Raw genomic sequence first — 23,484 nt, forward strand, 5'->3', positions numbered from 1 at the left:
ACAAATCTACCTCCAGGATGAACTTGGTTGCAGATCCAATTGAATGAGGCCCTGTCTAGGGACCACTGACCGAGGGGAGTTGTTGATAGAGAATTCGCCACTTAGAGCCCGGACCCCTGCAAGATGAGTGGCAGACAGGTGCCACTTGTTCTTGCACGCCAAGGAGAAAAGTGCAATCATTACCTGGTTGATCAGGCTCGATTTTGAACCTCCCTGTTTATGCAGTGGACTACCATGGCGCTGTCCAGAACCAGCCTTATATGAATCTTCTTGGGGGAAGAAGTTTCTTCAAAGTAAGGAAGACCGCCATGGCCTCCAGAACGTTTATATGGAACTGGCGGAACATGGGGACCAAGTCCCCTGCACTTCTTGGTGTTGAGAATATCCTCCCCATCCGCTTAGGGAGGCGTCTGTGTGGATAACCAACGCTGGAGGAGGAAATTGCAGGGGACTGACTTGGACAGGCTTTGACAGTCGACCAAGGCCGGAGTCTCTTTTTCAAGATGGGAGGAATCAGAGACACCTTGTCTCTGAGGCTGATATTTGCTCGACCCCGCCACACTCTGTTGATATCTTTCAGTTTTACCTTCAGCAACAGATCCGTCACTGAAGCGAACTGAAGGGAGCCCAAAACTCTTTCTTGGGCCCATCGAGAGGCTCGTTTGGACTTGAGAAACTGTCTGGTTGCTCTGGCTATCTCTTTCCTCTTGGGAGGAGGAAGAGAGAGCTTGTGAGAATTCAGATCCCACTGGATTCCTAGCCACTGAAAACAACTGCTCGGAACCAGGAATGGGGACTTCTCCTGTTTACACGAAAGCCCAAAGATTCTAGAAAGTCGATTCACCACGGATGTAACCCTCCGGCATTCCTCGACGCTGGATGCCCAGATGATCCAGTCGCCAGATACGCCGCCAGCGTAATCCCTTTGAGACCGGAGTTGTTGAACGACCGTGTCTGTCAACTTGGTAAAAATCCTTGGGGCTATGTTGAGGCCGAAAGGCATCACCTTGAAGGAATATGCCTGCCTTCCGAGCCTGAACCCCAGAAAGGGGGAGAACCTTCTCGCAACCGGGACGTGATAATAGGCGCCGGAAAGATCTAGAGAGGTGGTTACAGATCCATGGGCAGTAGGGTCCGAACTTGGGAGACAGTAGCATATCCAAACTTGTATAACGAATTGAGGAATTCAGACGGACAAGTCCAGAATTACTCTCCGTTTGTCGGAACCCTTCTTGGGAACACTGAAGAGCCTGCCTTGGAACTTCAGAGTCCTCACTTTCCTTATAGCCTGTTTCTGTAGAAGATCTTCCACAAAGTCCTCGAGATCCTTGGTCGATAGCCTGATAAAACTTGACTGGTGGAGGGGGATTGTCGATCCAACTCCAACCTAGGCCCTTGAAACTATACTCTGAGCCCAGGGACAGAAGGTCCACCGAGTGAAAAATGGTACAGCCTCCCGCCCACAGGATGTATGTCATCGGTCCTGTGTTTGCTTCCCTCCTCTGGAGCCTCTACCTCCTCTGTTCCTGGGAGAGGAGCGGGGGCCTTTTCCCTAACATAGCCACGGGCTTGTTGCCTCTGGTTGACTGCCTAGAGTGAAATTTCCCCTGACTTTCATATGCAGGATTGAAAGCTGGGGAGGAGACATAGGAGGGGGCAGCCAGAGACTGATGCGCCGGGTTTCACCAGGACATACTGAGGCGGAGGTTGGGAGGAAGAGGTTGAAGGCTGACCTTGTAAGGGAACCTGGACCAAGGACTGAGCTGGGAGGCATTTGAAATGTTTAAATTTCTTGCTGGACTTTGGGAAGTCCGGCAAGATCAGACTGAGTTTATAGGGCAGACCCCAACGAGAACGGAGACTCTGATTGTAACTGTATTAACAAGTACATTTTTTACACTTGGCTTAATTTCCATGTGAAAAGTAAACCAAAATCTTTAGGGATTACAGGAAGTAAAATTTTACATTACTTTATTACAGCTACTGTACTTTACTTATACTATACCTCAGTTTTGCAGTCCACTAAATCCCTGGTGCATCTCTCTTTTGTTAAAAAAAACAAAAGCAAAGTAGTAGCTAACAGGTACAGTAGTGCATGTGCCAATGGATCTCTGAATACCCAGTGGTTAACTTATCCCACTTTTTGAGTGTCTTGTATTGTCAACAGCTCACTGAGATCCCAACCTTTGCTCTAGTTATCTTCAAGCACTGCTTTTGCAGTTCATTAAATTTTCATTTTATTTCATAATTTCATTTTCACCACCTCCTTTTTGTTCAATTCAGCCTTAATAATTAATTAAATTTTATATTTTCAACAGTTAATATTTCTGCTACCCCACTGGAGAATATTTAGCATAAGAGATCTTTCATATTGATTTTTTAGCTTTATGGTTTGCAGTATTGTACTCTTTTCATTCTGCTGGTGCAAACAGCTTCTTCATTTATTTTAACTATTGGGTTTTCTTGTCAACTGTGAGAAATCTGACCTAAACTCACTTATAAGGAAAATTTGCTTGAGAACAGATATAAACATAGTATATGCTTTGGCTTGCCCAATGGAAACCCAGTAATGTCGCAAGCCATTCAAATTCCAGCTCCTCATGTCAAGTTATAGCATAGTTGGGGTGGGGGTGGACAAGACCCATGGCTCAAGCCACCTATCAATCACACTAGTGTTGACAAAATGACAGTACCGTAACTGGAATGGCCAACCGGCTCTCTATTATGGTAAATGTCCCCAGTAGTTTGTTGAAATAGCAGACAGAAGTTTCTACATCAGCCACTGGTGCCATGAGAACTTGGGTACATTGGATCTTCATGCATGAAGATATCCAAGTCTCTGAGAGCGAGGAGTTTTGAAAGACATTGCTCCAGCCATCTCCAAACCGTGTATACCTTGACCAACAGTCTCTGCCATTTAATACAAGCCTGGTTCTGTTACCAGTGTGATGAACAAAGCACTGATCAAGTCAGTTCCTCTCCTCCATTCTTAATAGATTTTCTCCTTTTTCCTCAGCACCAGTGGCAGTTCTCAGTCTCAGCAGTAATGGGATATAAGTAAAATCTTTCTCCAGCATTTGAATTTCATGGCCTCGACATGCGGTCCTCTGTCAAATTGAAATGATTATGCCAAAATTCAAAAGGACATTCCCATGTTACCTAACAGGATCTCCTTGATTCTAAGTCTTATTAGGTCTCTCATGTACCTTAATTTGAAGATTGTCTTCTCCAGTCCTTTTGCATCTTCAAGACAAGTCAGTGAGCACCATTTGCTCTCTGAAAAAGTTACACATACACTACTAAGCAGTGGAAGTCTACGAGTCTTTCCTCAGAAAAAAAAAAAGTTTCTAAAATAAAAAAAGAAATCATCAGAGCAGCATTCAAACATTACCTTGCAAGTATAATTAAAATGATCATACAGCAGATTTTGAAGTAAAGACTTGGGTTCCAAGTCACCCATACGATTCTAATGCGTTTATTACCATTTCATTACTCTCATCCAACATCCAGGGAAACAGAAATAATATCATCATCATAAACAATTTAACATCAACCTTTATTTTTTGGGGCTAGACATGGCATGAGTGCTCTCCACTCTGTGACCTGTGCACTTCCTGCCTGAATCACCATTAGGTCAAAGTGCCACACCAAAGATATGGGTAGAGTCATGCAGCAATCAGACTTGCAATACACAACAATTCTAACACCTTTCGAACATGAGAGTAACAACCCACAGAACCAAGGTAAGACTGAAGTGACTGGCATGAATCCACTCTGATCAAAACTCTAGTTTTGGACCTGCTCCATGTACAGTTTCATAGATCAGCCCCATGAATGCCTTTGCTTCATAAATCACAGCAATGGCTGAAAACCAACCCCATAATCAGAGTTGTTATAGGGTCACATGCACAACAATGGTCCTGCTCCATTATCAGATTCATTCCAGGATTGAAGTCAGTGCCATGGACTTCCAGATGACCAGCACCTCAAACTTGGGCCCCCTCCGGCTTCCAATACAGTTTTTGTGCTATCCAAATTCAATCAATTTTGGCACACTGTACCTTTTAAAAATACTTAAGTACAGTCAAATGGTTTGACAGAATGCTGACTTTAAAAGCTTACAGACCCAAGAAGAGCACTTCCATTTTAGGTTAACATGATGTCATTTGAAACAGAGAGGAGTGATTCCCCAAATGAGACTCTAGATGCATTATCACCATTGAAGATCCTTACAAAAGTTTCTGAAAATTTGTAGTCTGAGACATTATTAACCATAACTTATTGGCCTCCAGAGGGAGGAGGATGTGAAAATGGCTTTGAAGGACTAATTCCTCAGTGAGAAGGGATTGGCTGAAAACAGACACAGTCATGTCTTGGTAGAAGGAACTAAATTTGATGAAGTGCAAAATAAGAGGTTTTTCCAGAGAAGAAATGTCCAGGATTGCATTTGAAACATAAAATAGACTATTTTAAGTATTATATACTTGGATTTGCATGAGATAAGTTAATTTTGTTTATAAAAAATGGGATATTGCAATCAAAATACAAGACTTTGATAAGGGAGGGAAAGGATGAGGTGATGAGACCTAAAGGATTAAGGAGTGGGAGATCATGCCCATAGCTCCCAATCAGTCTTTTAACAAGTCTTCTTCCAGGTTATCTTTAGGCTCTGACATTAAGTAGCACAATACATATAGAACAAAAAAGGCTCAGAAAGTTTATGATTGATATGTACAAATCTACTGAACTTGATATTTATACTGCCATCCTTAGCAGAAGTTTAACATCATGTACACACTTCCTGAGCACAGTTACGATGTAATAAATGAGTACGTTAAACATATAAATAAACATAAGGCAAATCAGGGGAGGCTATTAGAATAAAGCACAGGATATATTTTCACTACAGTTATTTATGAAAACAAAGATTTAGCACATGAAAATGCCTAGCAAACTGAAAATGCCAAATGAATTACGCTACCAAGGGGCTCAAAGAGAAAGTGTCTAAACTTACTTCTGGAAGAACACAATAAAGTAAAAGTATGTGAGCACACCTAAGAGTGGTTATAAGAGGATTTTATAGTATTGAAAAGTACACAATTTCTGGGATGGCAAATTATTTGAAAAAAATTCAGTAGCACAAGCAAAACAATAAAAGAATCATGGATAGATGCTTTATACTGAGAAAAAAAAATTTGGGAATTTACCTCAATTGAGAAACATCTCTTAGCTAAAAGGAAAGATTGCCTTTTTGGTAAATTCTTGGTTGGTTACCCACTTGCGCTGGTGAGATAAGCTCTAGTTAGGATATGGTTTGTACTTTGTCAAAATACATGTGTATACCCTTGAAGTGAAATGTCAATTTTACTCTTACCTCTGCATTATCGAAATGATAGTTCAGATCAACATCCTTGCCCACTTCATATTTAACAATAAAGGCCTTATGGGAGTCCAGACAGTCACCACCCCAATCAGGGTAAAGTATTCTTGTTAAAGGAGTGATAAAATCATTTCTTAAAGAAGTGACAAAGTTGTCAAACCCAAGCTCTCCTAAGTTGATCTGCAGGATGAACAAAATTTTCAGCATCTAAAATAATCATTCACCATCAATAATCTAAATAAAATTTTCCCTTTACAAGCTTATATAAAACTTCAAATGAGTTACTTACATATACTTCTTTCTTGTGCAAAAACAAATGCAATAATGAAAACATGTTCAGCATACTACCTCGACACAATTAATTTTCTAAGCAAAGAACATTACAAAATATACAGTTTACATTTCTTGCAAAAGATAAACAAGCTTGGCACAGGTCCATGAAAATTATGAGGTTCAAACTAACAGAGCCCAACCCTAAAAGGTAGTTTAAAGAAATGGTACTGGAAAAGGTTGTCCAGGAGATAAATAACATAAAGGTGGCAGTAAAACTTGCTATGTTATATGGGCTAGAAGTGGCACAACTGAAGAAAATAGAGGAAAATGAGTTAGATGATAGCAGAAATGAAGATGAGCAGATGGATGAGTGGAGTGACAAAAAAAGAAAGCATAAGAAATTAACATATCAGGGTTTCAACAAAAGGCTTGGAGAGTCAAAGAAACCCCAGTCAGATTGAGATGGTTTTGAGTATCTGCTGAGGAGGGGACATGATAAACATGTTGGAAATGATAAACAATATGTTGGAAATGATGAACAACATGCTGCAGGAGAGAACAAGGGAATGGAGGTGCTAGGAATTCAAAGAAGAGGAAGGCCTAACTGAAGATGGAGAGACTGCATTAATGAAATCATGCATGAAAAACAATAAAGAAAGGGAGGGCACAAGGTAAAAACAGTTGGAGAGGGCTCATTGAAAACAGCGAACCCAATTCTGAATTAATATGGGAAGTAAAAATATTACCTGGATAATTATTGATACAAATTAAAGTAAATTTTGAAATCTCACAAATACATTAATACATTTATCTTATAAACTTTATTATAGTTGTTATTACATTATATTCATCTATTACCTATATTATTACATTATGTTTTAGCACTTCTTCAGACCCCTGGATTAATGGAGTTGCATGTATAGATCAGTCCTGACAATTCCACACCCCCACCCCAAAATAACATGGCTATATCTTTGGTTGCAATCACTGTGTTCTCAAACTGAAAATGCAAGAAAAAATCAAGAGTTGAGGGTACTGTACAGTACAGTATTTGAAAAACTGTTGACTCTTGCATTTTGAATGCTCCACACTTTCTTCTCCTTTTCTATCTAACATTAAATTACATGTATGTAACTCAAAGATTCATAAATACACACAAACCTATCCTTTAAAATTAACTTACCCCATAGCGGTTCATGGTGTTTGGACGGCCCTTTGGGAGAGGAGACTCTTCAAAATTTGTCAACTCACTCAGAAATGTCTGGCAAAACTCAGATGTAAATACAGGAAAAGAATACATTCGTTGTTGATGCTGCTTCATAACTTTGGAAAGTTCTTCAACAGTAGTGCCTGGTGTCTTTGCGAGATCAACCAACGAGATGAATTTTGGATCAAGAAATGATCTCTGCAATTAACATAAGGAAATTCAGTTTCTTCTTCATAATTGATTTGATTCATGAAAGTTTGGTCTGAGAACCTGGCAATGGAAGTCTTTACCAAAATGAAATGAAGGCCTTTGTTCATTCATTTGCCATTATCATCTAGCAACCTAGCTGTACATAAACCAAAACTAATAAACTTTTAAAGATTTATCCTCTTGTGTCAACTTCAATTAAAAGCAATACACCTTTTATTTTAATTATTTTTTCAAATAAGAAAGTCTCCTTAATAGTCTTATTAGTACCAAATCTAACATATTAGAAACCAGCCTCTACATTACTTTTCCATAACAGTAAAGTATTTAAAAAATGTAGTTAGGATTATATAATAAATAAAAATTTTAAGGGAATAAAATATATAAAAAATAAAACCCAACAGCTCTAATACTGTATATACAAACAAAGGCCTTTCATTTAGGAGTATCCCTGGTGCAAACTAATATAGTTATTAAAGCCAGGTAACAAAATGGTTATTTGGTGGCAGGTAGGTAAGTGACAGGGTACCACACACTCAACTGGCTTTGGTTTATGTATCTAAGAAAAATAAAAATTACACTCAGGGTTTCACAAGTTCCTGTAAGTATACAAACCATCACCAGTATGGGACACTTACTCATAAGGAGGAAGGACCATCTCACAGACTGACTGGCACTGTTCTGAAACTAAGAAGAAGTTAGGTTGTGAACCTCTGCCACAACTTGTAAGTGCTTATTTTGAAAAACTGAAGGGGTAGTCAACAATCACCTGGAATTGTCAGAATCCCAATCATGTACATGAGCAGGGTAGAGCTGATGTCTGTACCCTCCTATTCAGCCTGGCATTGGGAGGCAGAGTCTGATAATACCCTGTGCCAAAGTTTAATTTATCATTTCATGATAAACTCTAGGATTTGATTTGGTTTACGTAAATTTGGCTACAAAGCCAAGCACTGGGACACTTTCAGCCATTCAGAACTCAAGACATTGAAAAGATGGAGGTGAAGTGGTTAGATGGTAAAATGGAAGAAAGGAAGTGAATGGAGGTACAGTCAAAGGCTAAAATGCAGGTGCAGTTTGGGGGCAAAGGGACACTGCAAACAACCTTTGGTAATTCCTACAGAGCACCACATGAAGTGCACTGATGGTACTAACCCACTACAGGCTCAAACTCTAGGGATAGGTTTAGGGATATCCTGATTTCCCATTCAGACAGCATGAAATAAAGGTCAATAAACAGCAATTTCATCATCCATGGATAAATGATGGCACCTACACCTTGCCTCATTAAAGAAAGGACAGAAAAAATGCATCCTCACAGCCCAGTCTTTGGACAAGTGTTCAGCTGTGTAGATCTGCATCTGCCAAACCAGCAGGAACATGAGCTAGGCTGTTGACAGCTGGGATGGGCACAAAAGAAGGGTAAAACCCAGATTCAAGGTTTTTCTGCCAACCTCAGCCAAACAATGTACCTTAGGCAGGATACAAACTTGTCCAAAAGGAACTAGGAAAACAACCCAGAGGCTGAGCAACCACCATAGGGTGAGGAGGAAAGCATCAAAGGGTTACAGATATTCCCTTGTATATAGGTAACTAAAAGATTCATAAATGCGCACAAACCTATCCTTATACACCCACTTACTTCACAGTGGTTTATGGTATTTGGATAGCCCCTTGGAAGAGGAGACCCTTCAAAATTCCTTAACTCACTCAGGGTTAGGTATAACTCCAAACCCTGTGTGCTACAACAAGCAGAATCCAGGTCACCTTCTGGTTGGCCAGCACCCAAAGGAGGTCTGGCAGAGGTACTGCAACCTCTGAAATGCAAGGCAAAACATGAGTGAGGAAAGAACAATGATTTGCAGAAGGAAGTTGGGGGATGTGTAGAGGCAGGAAAAACAAGTTTTTTGAAGCTAGATGTTTTGATTCCAAGTTTAAGCAATCCAGAGGATGGAGGAGAAGCAAAGAAGAAAAAGCATGCTAGATTAGCAGGTAAGGGCTGAAAGCTCCCACACATACACAATTTCTCTCCTCATTCTCATTCAATCTTTCACTGAATAATTGCTCTTAAAAAGCTAATCACTCTAAGGCAAGCCAGTGTACTTTTTCAGTCACAGACACATTTTGCATGGGTGGCCATCACTATCTGGATATTTCCTAAACTGGGACATGATGTCACAAGACACTCAGATATGTAACACTATAAAAAGTAACAAGAAGCTGGACCGCTTTACAGTTCAAGAAACAAAATACATGTACAGATATACTAAACTTCATAAGACTGCTCACAAGAGAATAAGTACGTGTTGCTTGGAACCAATGGCATGTAAACATGAATAAGGGCCAAATAGCAAGCAACAACCACTTGTATTTTAGAGACACAACAAAACATAGCAAAACGAAACTGCCCATTAAAGAATCATTAGGTACTATGAAAAAAGCAGGAAGGATGAAGGGCACAAACACCTCAGCAAAAAATAAAAAAAATAATAAATACAGAAAGCATGAAAGAATACATAGCTTTATACTGAACAGGGGGTGAGAATCCAGGGGATCTTAACCCTCCCTAGGATAACACAACCTTTTTTTTTATATGTATCAGGTTTCCCACTATGCACCAAAGCACTGGGCTATATCAAACAATGATTTGTCTGTGTATGAATACATATACTGTATCTCTTAACGTGCATAATTCAATACAGTACTTCAGAAAATAAAGACAATACATAGGGCTACTGACACACTTATCTCAAAGTGCATCTTTAACAATACAAGTTTTGCTAACCTGAAGTCTATATAGGTGTGGATGCAGTGGTTCATACTCTTTGGCTATCTGAACCTGGCGACTCCAACTGTCTTTGTGAAAGTTCTTTCGTCTTGTTACCTCAGACTCTAGCTGCAAGAGTAAATTAACATACATTAAACCAATTTGTTAACATAACAACAAAGTCATATGTACTATGTGATATCTGAGATTTTAGCATTACATTTCCAAGGGTACAGCAGCCTGAAGAGCCACAATTGCTCAAATTTATCAATGCTATACAAATCTATCAAACATAGTTACAGCAGTTAAAAGAACATTGCCTTTGAAAAAATGGACTAAATTAAAAAACAAAATTAATGTTCCAATGCAAACCCAATACTGTACACTACTTATAATTATCCTGTTCTTGTATCAAAATGGAAATCCACACCTCAGGCCTCCTCATTAAGTGCATAAGTGAAGTGCACATCGGTCTCAGACAACCAGCTGAGTCATTTTAAAGGTATCTAATCCTGAGCTGTGAGATAGTGGGGTTGGGAAGAGGGAACATTATATTTACATTAACGGGTTCGTGTTATAACTGGATTCGTAAAGGGCCCAGCCATTTACCCCCATTCACTGCTAGGGTAAAAGACATAAACAATCCCACCTGAGAACCTACCAAAAACAGCCTCACTAGGAATTTACAGTACACAATTTCCAAATCCTATCTCCTTCCACCAGTAAGGCAAGCACATCAGTCACCAATATGCAGAAGCAAAAAAGGTAGCAAATATATCAATAAAACTAAAACCTCACATAAAAGACTAAGTGAAGAACTTCAATTGCCAGCAATTTCTCTGCTCAGCAAGAAGTGATGTTCCAATATGGCAAGGCTGTTGCCTTTTCCATCAAGATTTCCTTACTTACATCATCACATAAACTAGATTCTGGGAAGTCATTACTGTACTTTCATCCTGGAGCCACAGAATACTATCCTCTTCATGGGAGGCAAAAATAATTCTCAGTCCCTTCAAGCAACTTGATTATTCATCAAAGAAAGAGCCTCTCAAGACCGAGATAAAAATAATTACATTTTTATGATAAAATTAAGTTTTATATATACTTACCCAGTAATTACTTAGCTAAGAGTTTCTACTCGAATGGCAGTTACAATTCTGAATTCCATGGTAGCAATTCTTTTGTTTTGTGTAGGTGACTATGCCCCACCTACTTTCAGGGTAAGAAAGAGGAACAACATCGCCAACACGACAATTTGTTTATGCAAAAAAAAAAAAAAAAAGAGTCCATGTGCGGGGAGCAGGGTGGGCTCCATCCGTAATTACTGGGTAAGTATATGTGATGATATGCCACCAATGTAATGTTTTGATCACCTTCAAATGTTATGATGTTCCTTTCTTATTATTTATTTTATTCGTGGTATTTTATTCGTTGCCCATGTAAAGAAGTTTATTATTTCCTTTATAGTTGCTTTATCGTTTCTGGCTTTGTTGTTATAGTAACGTTTGAGTCCCAGGAGGCTTGGGAAGACACAGTGTAATTTTCTTACTTCATTATCACACAAGTAAAAATAACACTGTACAGTACATATACATGTTAAATATATATACAAGTTAAGTAGTATAAATACAAATCGAAGTACGAGCCTTGCTTTCTTCTCAACCCACAACTGGTGAGGCTCTCAACTTCACTCCTCTGCTTCTCTCTGTTCTATCTGCTCTGTTCTCTTCTGTTTTCCTTCCTTGCCTTTTGAAGGTTCTTCAAAGGAAATTCCCACAATAGGTGGAACATTGCTTTTGTTATGATGAACATTGTTAGATGTCCTATTTTTGGAACTTATTTAAATGTTTTTTGGGTTATTAATGCCCTATTAGTAGGAGGGACTAATATATAGAGTTGAAAGGTATATTATAGTCACCAATAGGATGTCCCATTAATTAAGTCTCCGCTGAGCTTGTTTTCTTTGGTGTTTTCTTCAAGATAGTCCTAAAACGTGCCAAATTTGATTTTAATCATTTTTAGTTTTGTATTTATAGGAAACATTGTGATGTCTTCATTCACAGGGACTGTCATCTATAAGCTCTGTTATTTTTGAATTTGTGGTTTAACATATTATTGTTTATTGTTTCCTCAGGTCACAGTCAATTCCATTGTCTCATGGAGTCTTCAATAAATAAAAGTCCTGATCTGCAAAACATTAAAGCATCAGTAACCTTTACCTGTGTTTTGACACTTACAGTGGTGACCTTGAGTATCCCCAGAGCCATTGAAAACTTTGATAAGTCTTGGCTCCAGGATTTTCCAAAAGAACAAAACGGGGTTCTTACAACCCAGTAAGGATTAAAGCATGGACGCCGGATATCCTCCTTCATGCATTTCAGCTTTTCTCACATGATGACACCAGCGACACGATTATAGGCAACAAAATGTTGTTTTATTAAAGCTGCCAAAGGGGAAAATCTTGGTGGCTACTGAGGGTGTTCAGAATTTGTAAATGAGCGCTGGGAAGGAAGTGTCCAATCGCCATTCAGTTGCATCAGCATTCCCGGAGGACGCAACATACTGGATTCAAAATTGCGGTACCAACACTCACCCTACATACAGCACCACATGCTTATTTTCCTCTCTTGCTCTCTGCCCATCGTTTTGTTAATGAAGCTTCAATCTTTGGAAAGGTTTTCTTAAAGGTTTAAGTTTTGGTCGAGATTATTTCTCCAAATAAATACCTCAGGAAATGTGAAAAATTCTCCTCGCAACCAATGCTCACCCCTACACCATGCCTAATCGAGGACCCAGAGGCCCAACACCCACTTTTGGCCTCAAGGTTCTCGGCTAAAACAACATCATTTCTTTTTTCTCTCTTATATTTACCTATTCATAATTAATATTCTCCTAGCTATCATTACACATATATAAAACTTAATTTTATCATAAAAATGTCATTTTTATATATGTAACTTACCCGGTAATTACTTAGCTGATTCCACATTGAAAGGTGATGGGGAATCATGGACAAAAGCTAATGTTATAATTGATGAGATAATTGTTGTTCCTTACCTGGTGAGAGAGCTGCTGCAGGTAGATACTGCCTCTGGTGGTGCTCATCTCAACCTGTAGAGACGTGGCGGCATGGCCAGACGAGCCTCTACTTAAGTGGGACACTTCGCAGCGGAGTACTCTGAAGGCTGACGAAGTATAAGATTAAGCTTTGTGACGAAGGTGTACACCGAAGCCCGACAAAGAATAGATAATTGCCCCTGCCCTGGGCACAGTACCACAAAAATAACATACCAGAACAACAAAATCCCTACACCATAATTAAACAATGATTAAACAATAAAAACAAGACCACTACCCAACACTAAAAACTGCTGGGCACTCCAGGTGTGTTGTACCCTCCCAAGCTCCCCAAGAACTCAACACCATTTTCAAGGCAAAGAGAAAAGGAAAGGAAGGGACACTTCCTACACTTCCTCACCCATCACTACACCAGCTATGGACACAAGTCCCAGGGTACTGCATTTATCATAAACTGTCTTGATGTCCTGTGCGAACACCGACTTGCATTTCCAATGAATTGCCTCCAGGATCACAGAGTGAAAGATTGTGTTTGAATGCTACCGAAGTAGCAACTGCTCTTACCTCGTGCGCTATAACTTTCAATAGTGTAAGTCAGTTTCTGCTAACTGAGAGTGTGCCTCAACAATGAGATCCCCCAAGAAAAATGAAAGGGCATTCTTCAATAGGGGTCTAGAGGGGGGGTTTTTACCGAACACCAGAGATTACTAAACTGGCCTCTAATCTTCTCTGTCCGACGTAAGTAATATCTGAGGGCATGTACTGAGCACAGCTCTCTTTCTTCCTCTTCCATACCTAGAATATCCGATAAGCTTGAAATTACAAAGGAATGGGGTCAGGGATGTGAAGGGTTTTCATTTTTCGCTAGAAATCCTAGCAAAAAGGAGCAGACTGTGTTCCCTTGCGAAAAACCAATCCTTTTGCCTGTTGCTTGAAGTTCACTTAATCTCTTAGCTGTTGCTAAGGCAACCAGAAAGAGAGTTTTCCGAGTCAGATCCCTTAGAGAGAAAGAGTGCATAGGTTCAAAGCGAGGATCAGAAAGCCACTTAAGAACTACATCAAGATTCCAAGAGAAGGACTCCTCTTTCTTGGACTTGGAGATATTGAAAGACTTAATTAGATCGGACAAGTCTTGAATGTTCGAGATGTCTCGACCCTTATGCCGAAAAATGGAGCTGAGCATCGCTCTGTAACCCTCTATTGTTGAGAAAGACAACCCTTTAGAAGATTTCAAATAGAGAAGGAAGTCTGCTATCTGAGTGATAGATGTTTTTGAGGAAAAGACTTTGTTTCTTCTACACCAACTCCTAAAGTGTGCTCACTTAGCTTGGTAGACATTATTGGAAGAGATGCATCTGCATTTTGCGATAGTCTCTGATGCCAATTTAGAAAATCCTTTCGCTCTGACGAGTCTGTAGATAGTCGAAATCCTGTTAGGGCCAGAGAGGATAGGCCTTGATGAAACTTCCTGATGTAGGGTTGTCTGAGAAGACTTGGAATCTTGGGAAGGAGTCTCAGAAAGTCTACGAGGAGATTGATCAGGTCCGGGAACCACTCCTTCTGCAGCCAGTAGGGAGCCACAAGAGTCATTCTTACAATGTGATGCGAGCAGAATTTCCTTACTACTTCCCGAATCATCCCGAACAGAGGAAAAGTGTAAAGATCTGGGTTGGACCAGTCTAGGATCATTGCATCCGTCGCCCAAGCTAGAGGGTCTGGAAAGGGGGAACAGAACAGAGGAAGGCAGTAATTCCTGGAAGTTGCAAACAGATCTATGTTTGGTTGACCCCATAATTTCCAAAGGCTGGCACAAACGCGAAGATCTAGTGTCCATTCCGTGGGTAGAATTTGCTTGTGATGGCTCAACTTGTCCGCCAGGACATTGCACTTGCCCTGTATAACTGGGCGACTAATCGAGTCTGATTCCAATCAGCCCAGCATAGCAGGTGTCTCGCTACCTCGCAGAGTGAAAATGAGTGGGTCCCCCCCTTGATGTTTGATGTACGCTAGGGTCATGGTACTGTATTGTGCATGTACCGCTATAGTCTTGTTGCATACCTGCGTCACAAAGTGTTGCAGACCGAGATGTATCACCTTCAATTCTCTCATGTTGATATGAAGCCTTCTCCTGCGAAGACCACGTCTCCGAGACTTCCAGGTTCCCGAGGAGCGCTCTAGGTCCAATGCGTCGGAAAGTCTGTCTGCGGACCTCCACCACTGCAGATCCTCCTTTATTTCCGGGGTTATCGGAAAGACGTGACGGTCCTGATGCACCTTCCGATCCCAGTAAGTTCTTAAATAGAACTGGAGAGGTCTTATGTGAAGTCTCCCCAGTCTTACGAATTGCTCCAGAGAAGCCATCATCCCCAAAAGACTCATCCACTAGGTGGCTGAGCAAGAATGAAGCGAGAGGAGGAGGTCTACCTTCCTCAGACAGTTTTCTACTCTCCTGAGTGATGGAGAAGCCCGAAAACTCAGAGAGTCTATCAGAACTCTCAAATAAAGAAACTTCTGAATGGGAAACATTTGTGATTTCTTGAAGTTCATTACAGGCAGTCCTTGGTTATTGGCAGGGTTCTGTTCTGAGGGTGTGATGATAACCGAAAATCGCCGCTAACTGAAAATTGACGATGTTCGCGCTGTTTTGCAGAATTTCGGGGCTTAGTGCCGAATTTCAGTTGCTGGCACCTCTGTTAGGTATGTATTGGTGCCAATACCCAATTATCGGCGCCGATAAGCGGAAATCGGCGATTTTCGGCGGCGAAAATTGCCGATTTTTGTCGCTAGACAAACGCCGTAAAACCGGATTGCCATTAACCAGGGACTGCCTGTATTAGTCCTAATTCCTGGGTTAAAAGAAGAGTCTTCTGTAAGTCCTCCAAGCAATGTTTCTTCATGGGCAAACGAATTAGCCAATCACCCAGGTATAGAGAGATAATCACTCCTGCTAAATGTAGCCAACCCACCAAAGGAGCCAACACTCGAGTGAAGACTTGTGGGGCCGTCAAGAGACCGAAACAAAGTGCTCGAAATTGATAGATCTGGTCCTCGAAATCGAATCATAGGTATTTCCTTGAGTCCGGGTGAATTGGAATATGGAAATAAGCATCCAATCTCCTTGACAAATGGAGGCAAGAACTAAGTGGATGGTTTCCATGTTGAATTTTGTTTTTTCTACGAAGACGTTCAAAGCACTTACATCAAGCACCGGTCTCCAACCCCTTGAAGCCTTGGGCACTGCAAAAAGGTGATTGTAAAATCCTTTCAAGTCTGCCTTTTTACTACTTCTATTGCCTCTTTGCTCAGAAGAGAGGACACTTCCTTTGATAGGGCCGAATACCTCTCCGATCCTATGGAGTAAGCTGTCAATACGACGGGAATGTTGGTCAATGGCGGATTCTCCTTGAAGGGGATAGAGTATCCCTCCTTTAAAACTTTCACCACCCACTGATCCGCTCCTCTTTTGCTCCATCTCTCCCAGAAGAGATGAAGCCTGGCCCCTACCAGAGCATGAAGGACTAAATTCTCACTTGCGAGAGGATGATTTTGAAGATAATTTCTTGATCGCTCGGGGAGCAAACCTAATTGATCCCCAAGACCTGGAGTGCGATCTCTGATTTCCTCCATGAAATGGCTTTGGTTGCTAGAGAGGAGATGAAGGTTTAGCTTCGTCGATTGGATCAACAAATCTTGCGTTGATTTCTGGTATAGACTCGCTGCAATCACACTTACGGTGGGCTGAGGAAACAAATGATGTTTATCCAGAGAGGAAAAAAGGAGAGCCGATTTCTGTGTGGCCATAATGTCCTTCGATGTGAACGAGACCCAAAGTTCGCGCTTCTTAAGAATGCCCCATGGCATAAACGGCAGCTAATTCCTGTGAGCCATCTCTAATGGCTTTACCTGCGCAGGAGAGAAAATTAAACAGGTCTGCGACTTCATCACACAAAAAAGCTGGCTCTTGAAGTTTCTTGGCAACTGCTCCAAAACACCAGTCAAGAAAACTCAACACCTGGAAGGATTTAAACAAACTCTTCAACAGATGATCCATCTGCTGTGCTGAAAAGAACGATTATGCCAAAGCGAGAGCCGATCTCTGCCCCAAGTCAATGACAGCAGAAAAGTCCCCCTGGGAGGAGGCAGCCACTCCCAGAGAAGGTAGCTTCTCCCATTGCGTACGACAAGTACCGCATATGTGCGAGATGAGAGGGAGGAACACTAAAACAGGTTTTCCCTTGATCCCTCTTATCGGAAAGCCAGTTCTCTACTTGGCGGACAGCTTTCTTCGATGATTTGCAGAGAACCATCTTAGGAAGTCTCGTCAAGTCCATGGGCTGATTGCTCATCAAGAAAGACGAAGCTGGAGAGGTCGGAGTGAAAAATTCCAGGAACTGCTGCAGAAGGAACTTGAGGAGTGTTGCATACAGCGTAGAAGACGCATCCTGCTCCCCTTCTTCATCTTCAGAAGAGATCGGAGACGTAATCGAGTCTAATTCAGGGGCTGTCTGTGCTGCAGGCTTCTGTAAAAGATGAAGGATATTATCCAGTTTATGTTGCAAAGGTTCAAGAGCTGGGTCCAATGCAGGAGAAGGTTTATCCAAAGCTGCAGGACACTTAGAGTCTTGAGGGGGCTCAAGCGCTATGGGAAGATCGGAAGCTTCAGGACGCTCTGACGAAAGAGTGTCTGACCACCTCAGGGCACATGACTGCGTCAGGGCGCCTGAGAGGTGTAGCGAGGTAGAGCCTAGCTCCTGACATTAAGGAGAGGAGAAACACTCCAGACTATCCCACTTGCTACCTTAAGTTTGAGGACTGAAGGAAGGCTCCCTCATTCTCTTGTAAGGGCGATGAGGGGAGTGATCTTTACCCGAGAAACATCTATTAAGTGGGCAAGATTCATCGGGGAAGCGACGAAGACGGCTCTTAAAAGGCGAGGACTCCTCAGAACTAGACTAAAGCTGATGCACTTCCAAGACACCTTTCCAGCGGCTGTCTCTAGTCACAACCTAGGATGCAACAGGCTGGACTGAGGGGATGACTGCCCGTGGGCAGACCCCACTGACCTCCCTTGGGCTACCGGTATGCCTCCTCCCAGGTAGCGGGGAGTATGGCAGGGACCAACGCCTAGGAGAATCAGTGGGATGAGCAGTCGCCTCCTCCGCTGACACTTCACCTTTAGCACTGTTTCCAAACTTGTCCATCAGGACACGCACTGATGCCCCTAACTGGGCCACTGTACTCACTACTAGATTTAAACATTGCTCAGACTTACTCTCAAGGCTGGTGAAGCGATCGGGCTCGGAAGTGATGGAGCCAGGAGAAGGAGTAGGTGGTTTAGGAGAATTAATTAATACAGGTGGGGAAGGGTTAACAGGTGGAGAATTAACAGATATGTCAGCCTTATCCGACCTAGGAGTCAAAGCCTGACTAGCTAATTTCCCGCTGGCTTTAGCGGCTGCTTTCCTCTTCCTATCTCTTTTAGCTTAGCTAAATGAGAATTTAAAGTCTTCCATTTTTGTTCTTCCCAATCCCTGCATTCGTCACACATCAAACTACTAAAGCAAACTTGTCCTCTACAACTGGAACACAAGGTGTGAGAATCGTAAGTTAATTTTGTCATCCGGGTATTGCAGCCTTTACTGCAATACCAGAAACTAGAACTATTAGTATCGGACATATCCTACCTAGTGAAAAAGTCAAAATCGTGGAAGTCATTGTGAAAAAATGTCGAAAAGGCTACAAAAATACTTCACCAAGGAAGAAAATTACGAATCCAAAAAACTCTAAACTGCTGTAACAACATCAGGTGTTGATGCTACAAGCGGCAGAAACAAATTGTCGTGTTGGCGATGTTGTTCCTCTTTTGTACCCCAAAAGTGGGCGGGGCATAGTCACCTACACAAAACAAAGGAAAACAATACCGCGGAATTCAGAATTCTAACTGCTGTTCGGGTAGAAACTCTTAGCTAAGTAATTACTGGGTAAGTTACTTATATAAAAATCACCTGTTCAAGAGACATGCTTCACCTGACAGAACCTGAACATTAATCTGGGAGACTAAAAATTCCACTAATCTAGAAAGTTTCAGTGAAGGATTGTCACATCACTGACATGGTCATTTTTAAATAGAACATCTCATGCAACAGAGACTGTCTTCTTATGGTGCCTTCTAAGCTATTGGCCAATATCTTGATTACTTGAGCAACTTAGATCGTTAGAAGTTTTGATCAAGTAGTTTTCATTCCTAAACAACTTCCTGTTTCATTCAAATCTGAATTGTAAATGCTAGAGATAACAAACTACACTTCATTGCTTAAATATCTCAGAAAAAGCAGACTGAGAAAGGCCATAAGTCATGGCCGTGGTCTTGAAGAAAATTAACAACAAATTATGAAGTTCAAGAGTGGATGACAGGAACAACTGTGGCTCTGGACCTCAGAGCAGTGGAAACAACTTTTGTCAATCAAAAAGCTCTAGTCACAACTCTGGTAAGGATGTGGCTTAGATCAAGAGAGATGCAACTGCTGTTATTGCAGTTCCAGTCACTAAAAGCTGTTAAGATCACAGGTCATTATGTTATAACTGCTAAGCAGTGGTGAGACTGTAGAGAGAGAGCTAGAATGGCTCCTGTCAGTGCTATGGCTACTGGAATGGTTATGTGCGCATATCTATTAGCACAGCTCTAGCTATGGTTCCTAATTTCTACTCCAGTTGGCTTGTGACCCTTGCAGGTGCCTCAATGGAGTGACACAGGTGGTCATTAGAAAGATTTAAAAATTGGATTAGTCACAGCCCAAAATAAGACCAAAAGTGTGATACTGTAGCAATATTTTTGGTTTTGGCAGCAATATCTATTGTCAAAGTAGCTTTCTGCTAAGCAAACAGGTGACAATGCCAATAAGTTGTATAAGATTAACATTAAAAAAAGTCACTGTACAATTTTGTTGACATTTCATAAAATGAGTGCTCAACAGTAAAGGTTGCAGCAAAAATATACCAAAATTAATGAACCCGTGATTCTGAGCACAGATTGCTGAAAAGCATAATAGCTGAGAGTGAAAAGAGTAAAACATGCTCATCTCAAACAACTACTTACCAGTATCAATCTAGCTAAAAAGTAAATGAAAAGCTAGCAGCAAATCAAACAAAAATCAACTTCAATGGGTAAATTAGTATAATACATTGCTCACAAACAGATATAATTACTGTCACCACTTTCAGGGAATACAGCATGTGCAAAATGTGCACCAAACTCGAGATAAAACAGCACTGGCTTTTCTTGACTAGACATGAAATGTATTACCCTACAAAATTTCGGCAAACCACATCAAACAGAGGCAGTCATGCATTATCTGAGCGATAACTGTCAGCTGAAGATCAGTAGTCAATTCACTTCCAATCACCAATTATGTTAATGCATAAACAAAAATATATATACAGTATTTTAAAAATACAAGAAAGAAGAAGAAGGAAGAATCCAAAAGCTCATTACCCACACCAAGTGTACACATTTCATTTGAAGGGGATTACAGGATCTGGGATTCCATTTCAGTGCAAGAAATAGTTTAATGATAAATACAGTAATGGGTTTATTGTGAAACAAATATCAGTTATATAACATCTGATATCAGGAAATACATTCATCTGCTCAATATCTATCCAGATTTAATGTCAACTTCCTTAGTGCACCATAAAAATCCTGCCATACTAAACTCACCTCTGAAATGACAGCCTCAGGATCTGAACATCCTTGAGAGTGTAAAGTCTGCAAAAAGAATAAAAAATACATCAGCAGGGTCAGTAATATACTAGAATCATAAAACACAGTCAAGGGGGCATAAACTACTCTTGCATAACACAGATACTTTCTTTTTTATCTGTTCCCACACATCATGCTCATATAGTTCAATGCCGACATTGGCATCATCTGCATCCATCACTTAATAATCTTTTCAACTAAATCACTTTATATAATATGTATTCACACAAGTAAAAGACTGCCTCTCTTCAGCCAATTAATATAGAATAAGAAAGGAATGATCAAAAACAACATTTTGAAAGATAAGAATCTTACACTTCCCAAGGAATGAAAGATGCCCCTCAAATGGTGTATATGTAATAATTTCTTAGTTTGTGGCCTCAGTGTCCACAGGTCATCCTCCTATGTTGTACTTTTCTTATCAATGTCCTCCCTTAATTATTTAGGTACATGTCCTCTTAAGAGCTTTCCTGGTTATTACCTGGTTAATTCCCTTGATCAAGTTAGCTCAAAATTTCATTAAATTCCTGAGTCTTGGTGAATACACTTGAGCAGTTTTTGCTTGGGCCTAGCATACGCTGAGTATATTGCACTTTTGGGCTAATTTTCCAAGTTATCAGTACAGTACCTGTATTTCACAATAAGCTTAATCTTGCAATATTCATAACAAATGGATAAATTACAGTACATAGTTTGAATACCTAAAATCTAATTACTGGTATCATTCTGGCATTAACAACCCTTGCATCTCAAATACATTCTTTCATTTAGACAAAGATCTTCTTTAAATTTTTTCCAAGTAAGTCACATGCAGTATGTAAATTATGTCAGTTTGAACAGCATTGGGTTTACAAAAGGCTCTCATTTCTTACAAATAAAAAAAATGGTACCAACAACATCATGAAGCAAAGGTCAGTAAAATTAAAAAAAAAAATTAATGACTTGCTAATTTACCCCCAAAAATTTCAACTTGATTACAAACCCAAAACTGATATACAAAAGAAATAATCCTAACTAATATAGAACAGGTGAGCAAAGCCAGCAGCAGTAATAACAGTACAACACTCACCAGGGAGCTCAGAAAAACAGAACTTAATGCACATATTCAGAGCTAAAAGACTCATTGTAAGTAAGACAAAATTATCTCCAAAAAAGGAGCTCAAATAGGAAAAATGACATTTCCAAAATAAAATAAAGTTTTAAATATACTTACCCAGTAATTACATAGCTAATGTTGTCTTTTTGACAAAAACATCTAGAGCACTTACGTCCAAAACAGGTCTCCAGCCCCACGACAACTGGGGCACCAAAAGAGATGGTTGTAGAATCCCAGAGAATGAATGTCCTCTACTAGCTCTATAGCCTCTTTCTGAAGAAGGGACTCCACCTCTAGCAAGAGAGCAGCAAATCTCTCTGAGCCTGGAGAGTAAGCTGTCAATTCAACAGGCTTGCAGATTAGAGGAGGTTTGTTCAAAAAGGGGATAGTGTAGCCCTCCTTCAGGACAGACTCATCCAAGATTCCGCTCCGTTTTGTTCCCACCGTTCCCAAAAGTGAAGGAGTGGCACTCCTACCTGAGTACGGAGGACTATGTTTTCATTTCTTGGAGTCAGACTTGGAAAAGGACTTCTTGATGGAATGCTGTGGGAAACGGGTATAAGTTCTTGTTCTAGTCTGGGATCTAGAACGGGAGCTCCAAAAGAGAGTAGGTTGCAGCAGATACAAAGATCTGGGAGGAAGAGTCAAAGAGTCCTTGGGGCGTCTCGTAGACTGGGAGAGCAGGTCCTGAGTGTTCTTTTTCTGCAGGTCAGAGGCGATGTTCAGTACTGTAGCCTGTGGAAAAAGATACGTCTTGTCCAAGGGGGAGAAGAGGAGGGCCGATCTCTGAGACAGAGTGATGCTTTTCGAAGTACAGGAGCACCAAAGCTCCCTCTTCTTAAGAATACCCATGGCGAACAGACTGGCTAACTCCTGCATACTATCGCGAATGCCCCTGTCAATACAGGAAAGTTACTCCCAAGAGATCCGATGAGATTTCTTGAGGTAGCAAAGAGCACTCTCTAAGTTTGCGTGCCAGAGTGCCCACCGCCCAGTCCAGGAAGCTCATCACTTCGAACACCTTAAAAATATTTTTAAGAAGTTGAGCAAGTTCCGAGGCCGAGAGCATAATTTTGGCTGAGGAGAAAGCTGATCTCCTAGCCGAGTCGATAAGACCGGAGAAGTCTCCCTGAGAGGAGGCAGAGACTCTCAGGGAAGGAGCTTCTCTGGTCGCATAAAACCTGTAGCTCAACCTGGACAATTTGGAAGGAGGGAAACAAAATACTGCTTTGCCTTGTTTCCTCTTCTCAGAAAACCACCCTTCTACTTCATCCAGTGCCTTCTTTGCTGAAGAGGAAAGAACTAATTTCGGAAATTTTGAAGGGCCGACTGAGGGGGCTTCCATAAAGAAGGTCGAAGCAGGAACGGATGGAGTAGCTGGTGAAAAGCTAATATATGTCGCTAGTAAGAATCTCAACAGCGCAGAGTAAGCCGATGAAGGAGCATCTTGTTCTGGAACAACTTCTTCCTCAGAAGAGACATGAGAAAGCGATAAGTCCGCCATCGTCTGAGCCGTAAGAGGAACTTTCTGAAGCAAACTGAGAATATTATCCAGTTTGTTCTGAATTGAGTCAACTGGCGGAGGAAGAATGTCCGAGACGACACTACTAAGAAGTGGTGGAGAAGCAGGCACCTGTTGGAGAATGGGCACCAGCGGGCGCTCAAGCACAAATGGGAGCTTGGGCGCTATGACACTAGTTGCTGGTCGCTCGGGCGC

At 41.0% G+C, this 23,484-nt stretch overlaps 1 protein-coding gene across 5 annotated transcripts in view; it reads right to left on the reverse strand.

Annotated features, from left to right (window-relative positions):
- The window catches only part of LOC136851608 (2-oxoglutarate and iron-dependent oxygenase domain-containing protein 2-like), a 43,991-nt gene that overhangs the window by 13,388 nt on the left and 7,119 nt on the right, over positions 1-23,484 (reverse strand). For 4 of the 5 annotated variants that reach the window (XM_067125928.1, XM_067125929.1, XM_067125931.1 and 1 more), the window contains exons 3-6: positions 20,630-20,677; positions 9,853-9,963; positions 6,837-7,058; positions 5,375-5,560 (exon numbers count right to left, since the gene is read on the reverse strand). In XM_067125928.1, the coding sequence (XP_066982029.1) occupies positions 5,375-5,560; positions 6,837-7,058; positions 9,853-9,963; positions 20,630-20,677 (567 nt within the window). The remainder of the gene's footprint in view (positions 1-5,374; positions 5,561-6,836; positions 7,059-9,852; positions 9,964-20,629; positions 20,678-23,484) is intronic. The other variant, XM_067125933.1, reaches the window with a different exon arrangement.

The sequence above is a fragment of the Macrobrachium rosenbergii genome, chromosome 23, assembly GCF_040412425.1.
Source record: "Macrobrachium rosenbergii isolate ZJJX-2024 chromosome 23, ASM4041242v1, whole genome shotgun sequence".
Lineage (NCBI taxonomy): Eukaryota > Metazoa > Arthropoda > Malacostraca > Decapoda > Palaemonidae > Macrobrachium > Macrobrachium rosenbergii.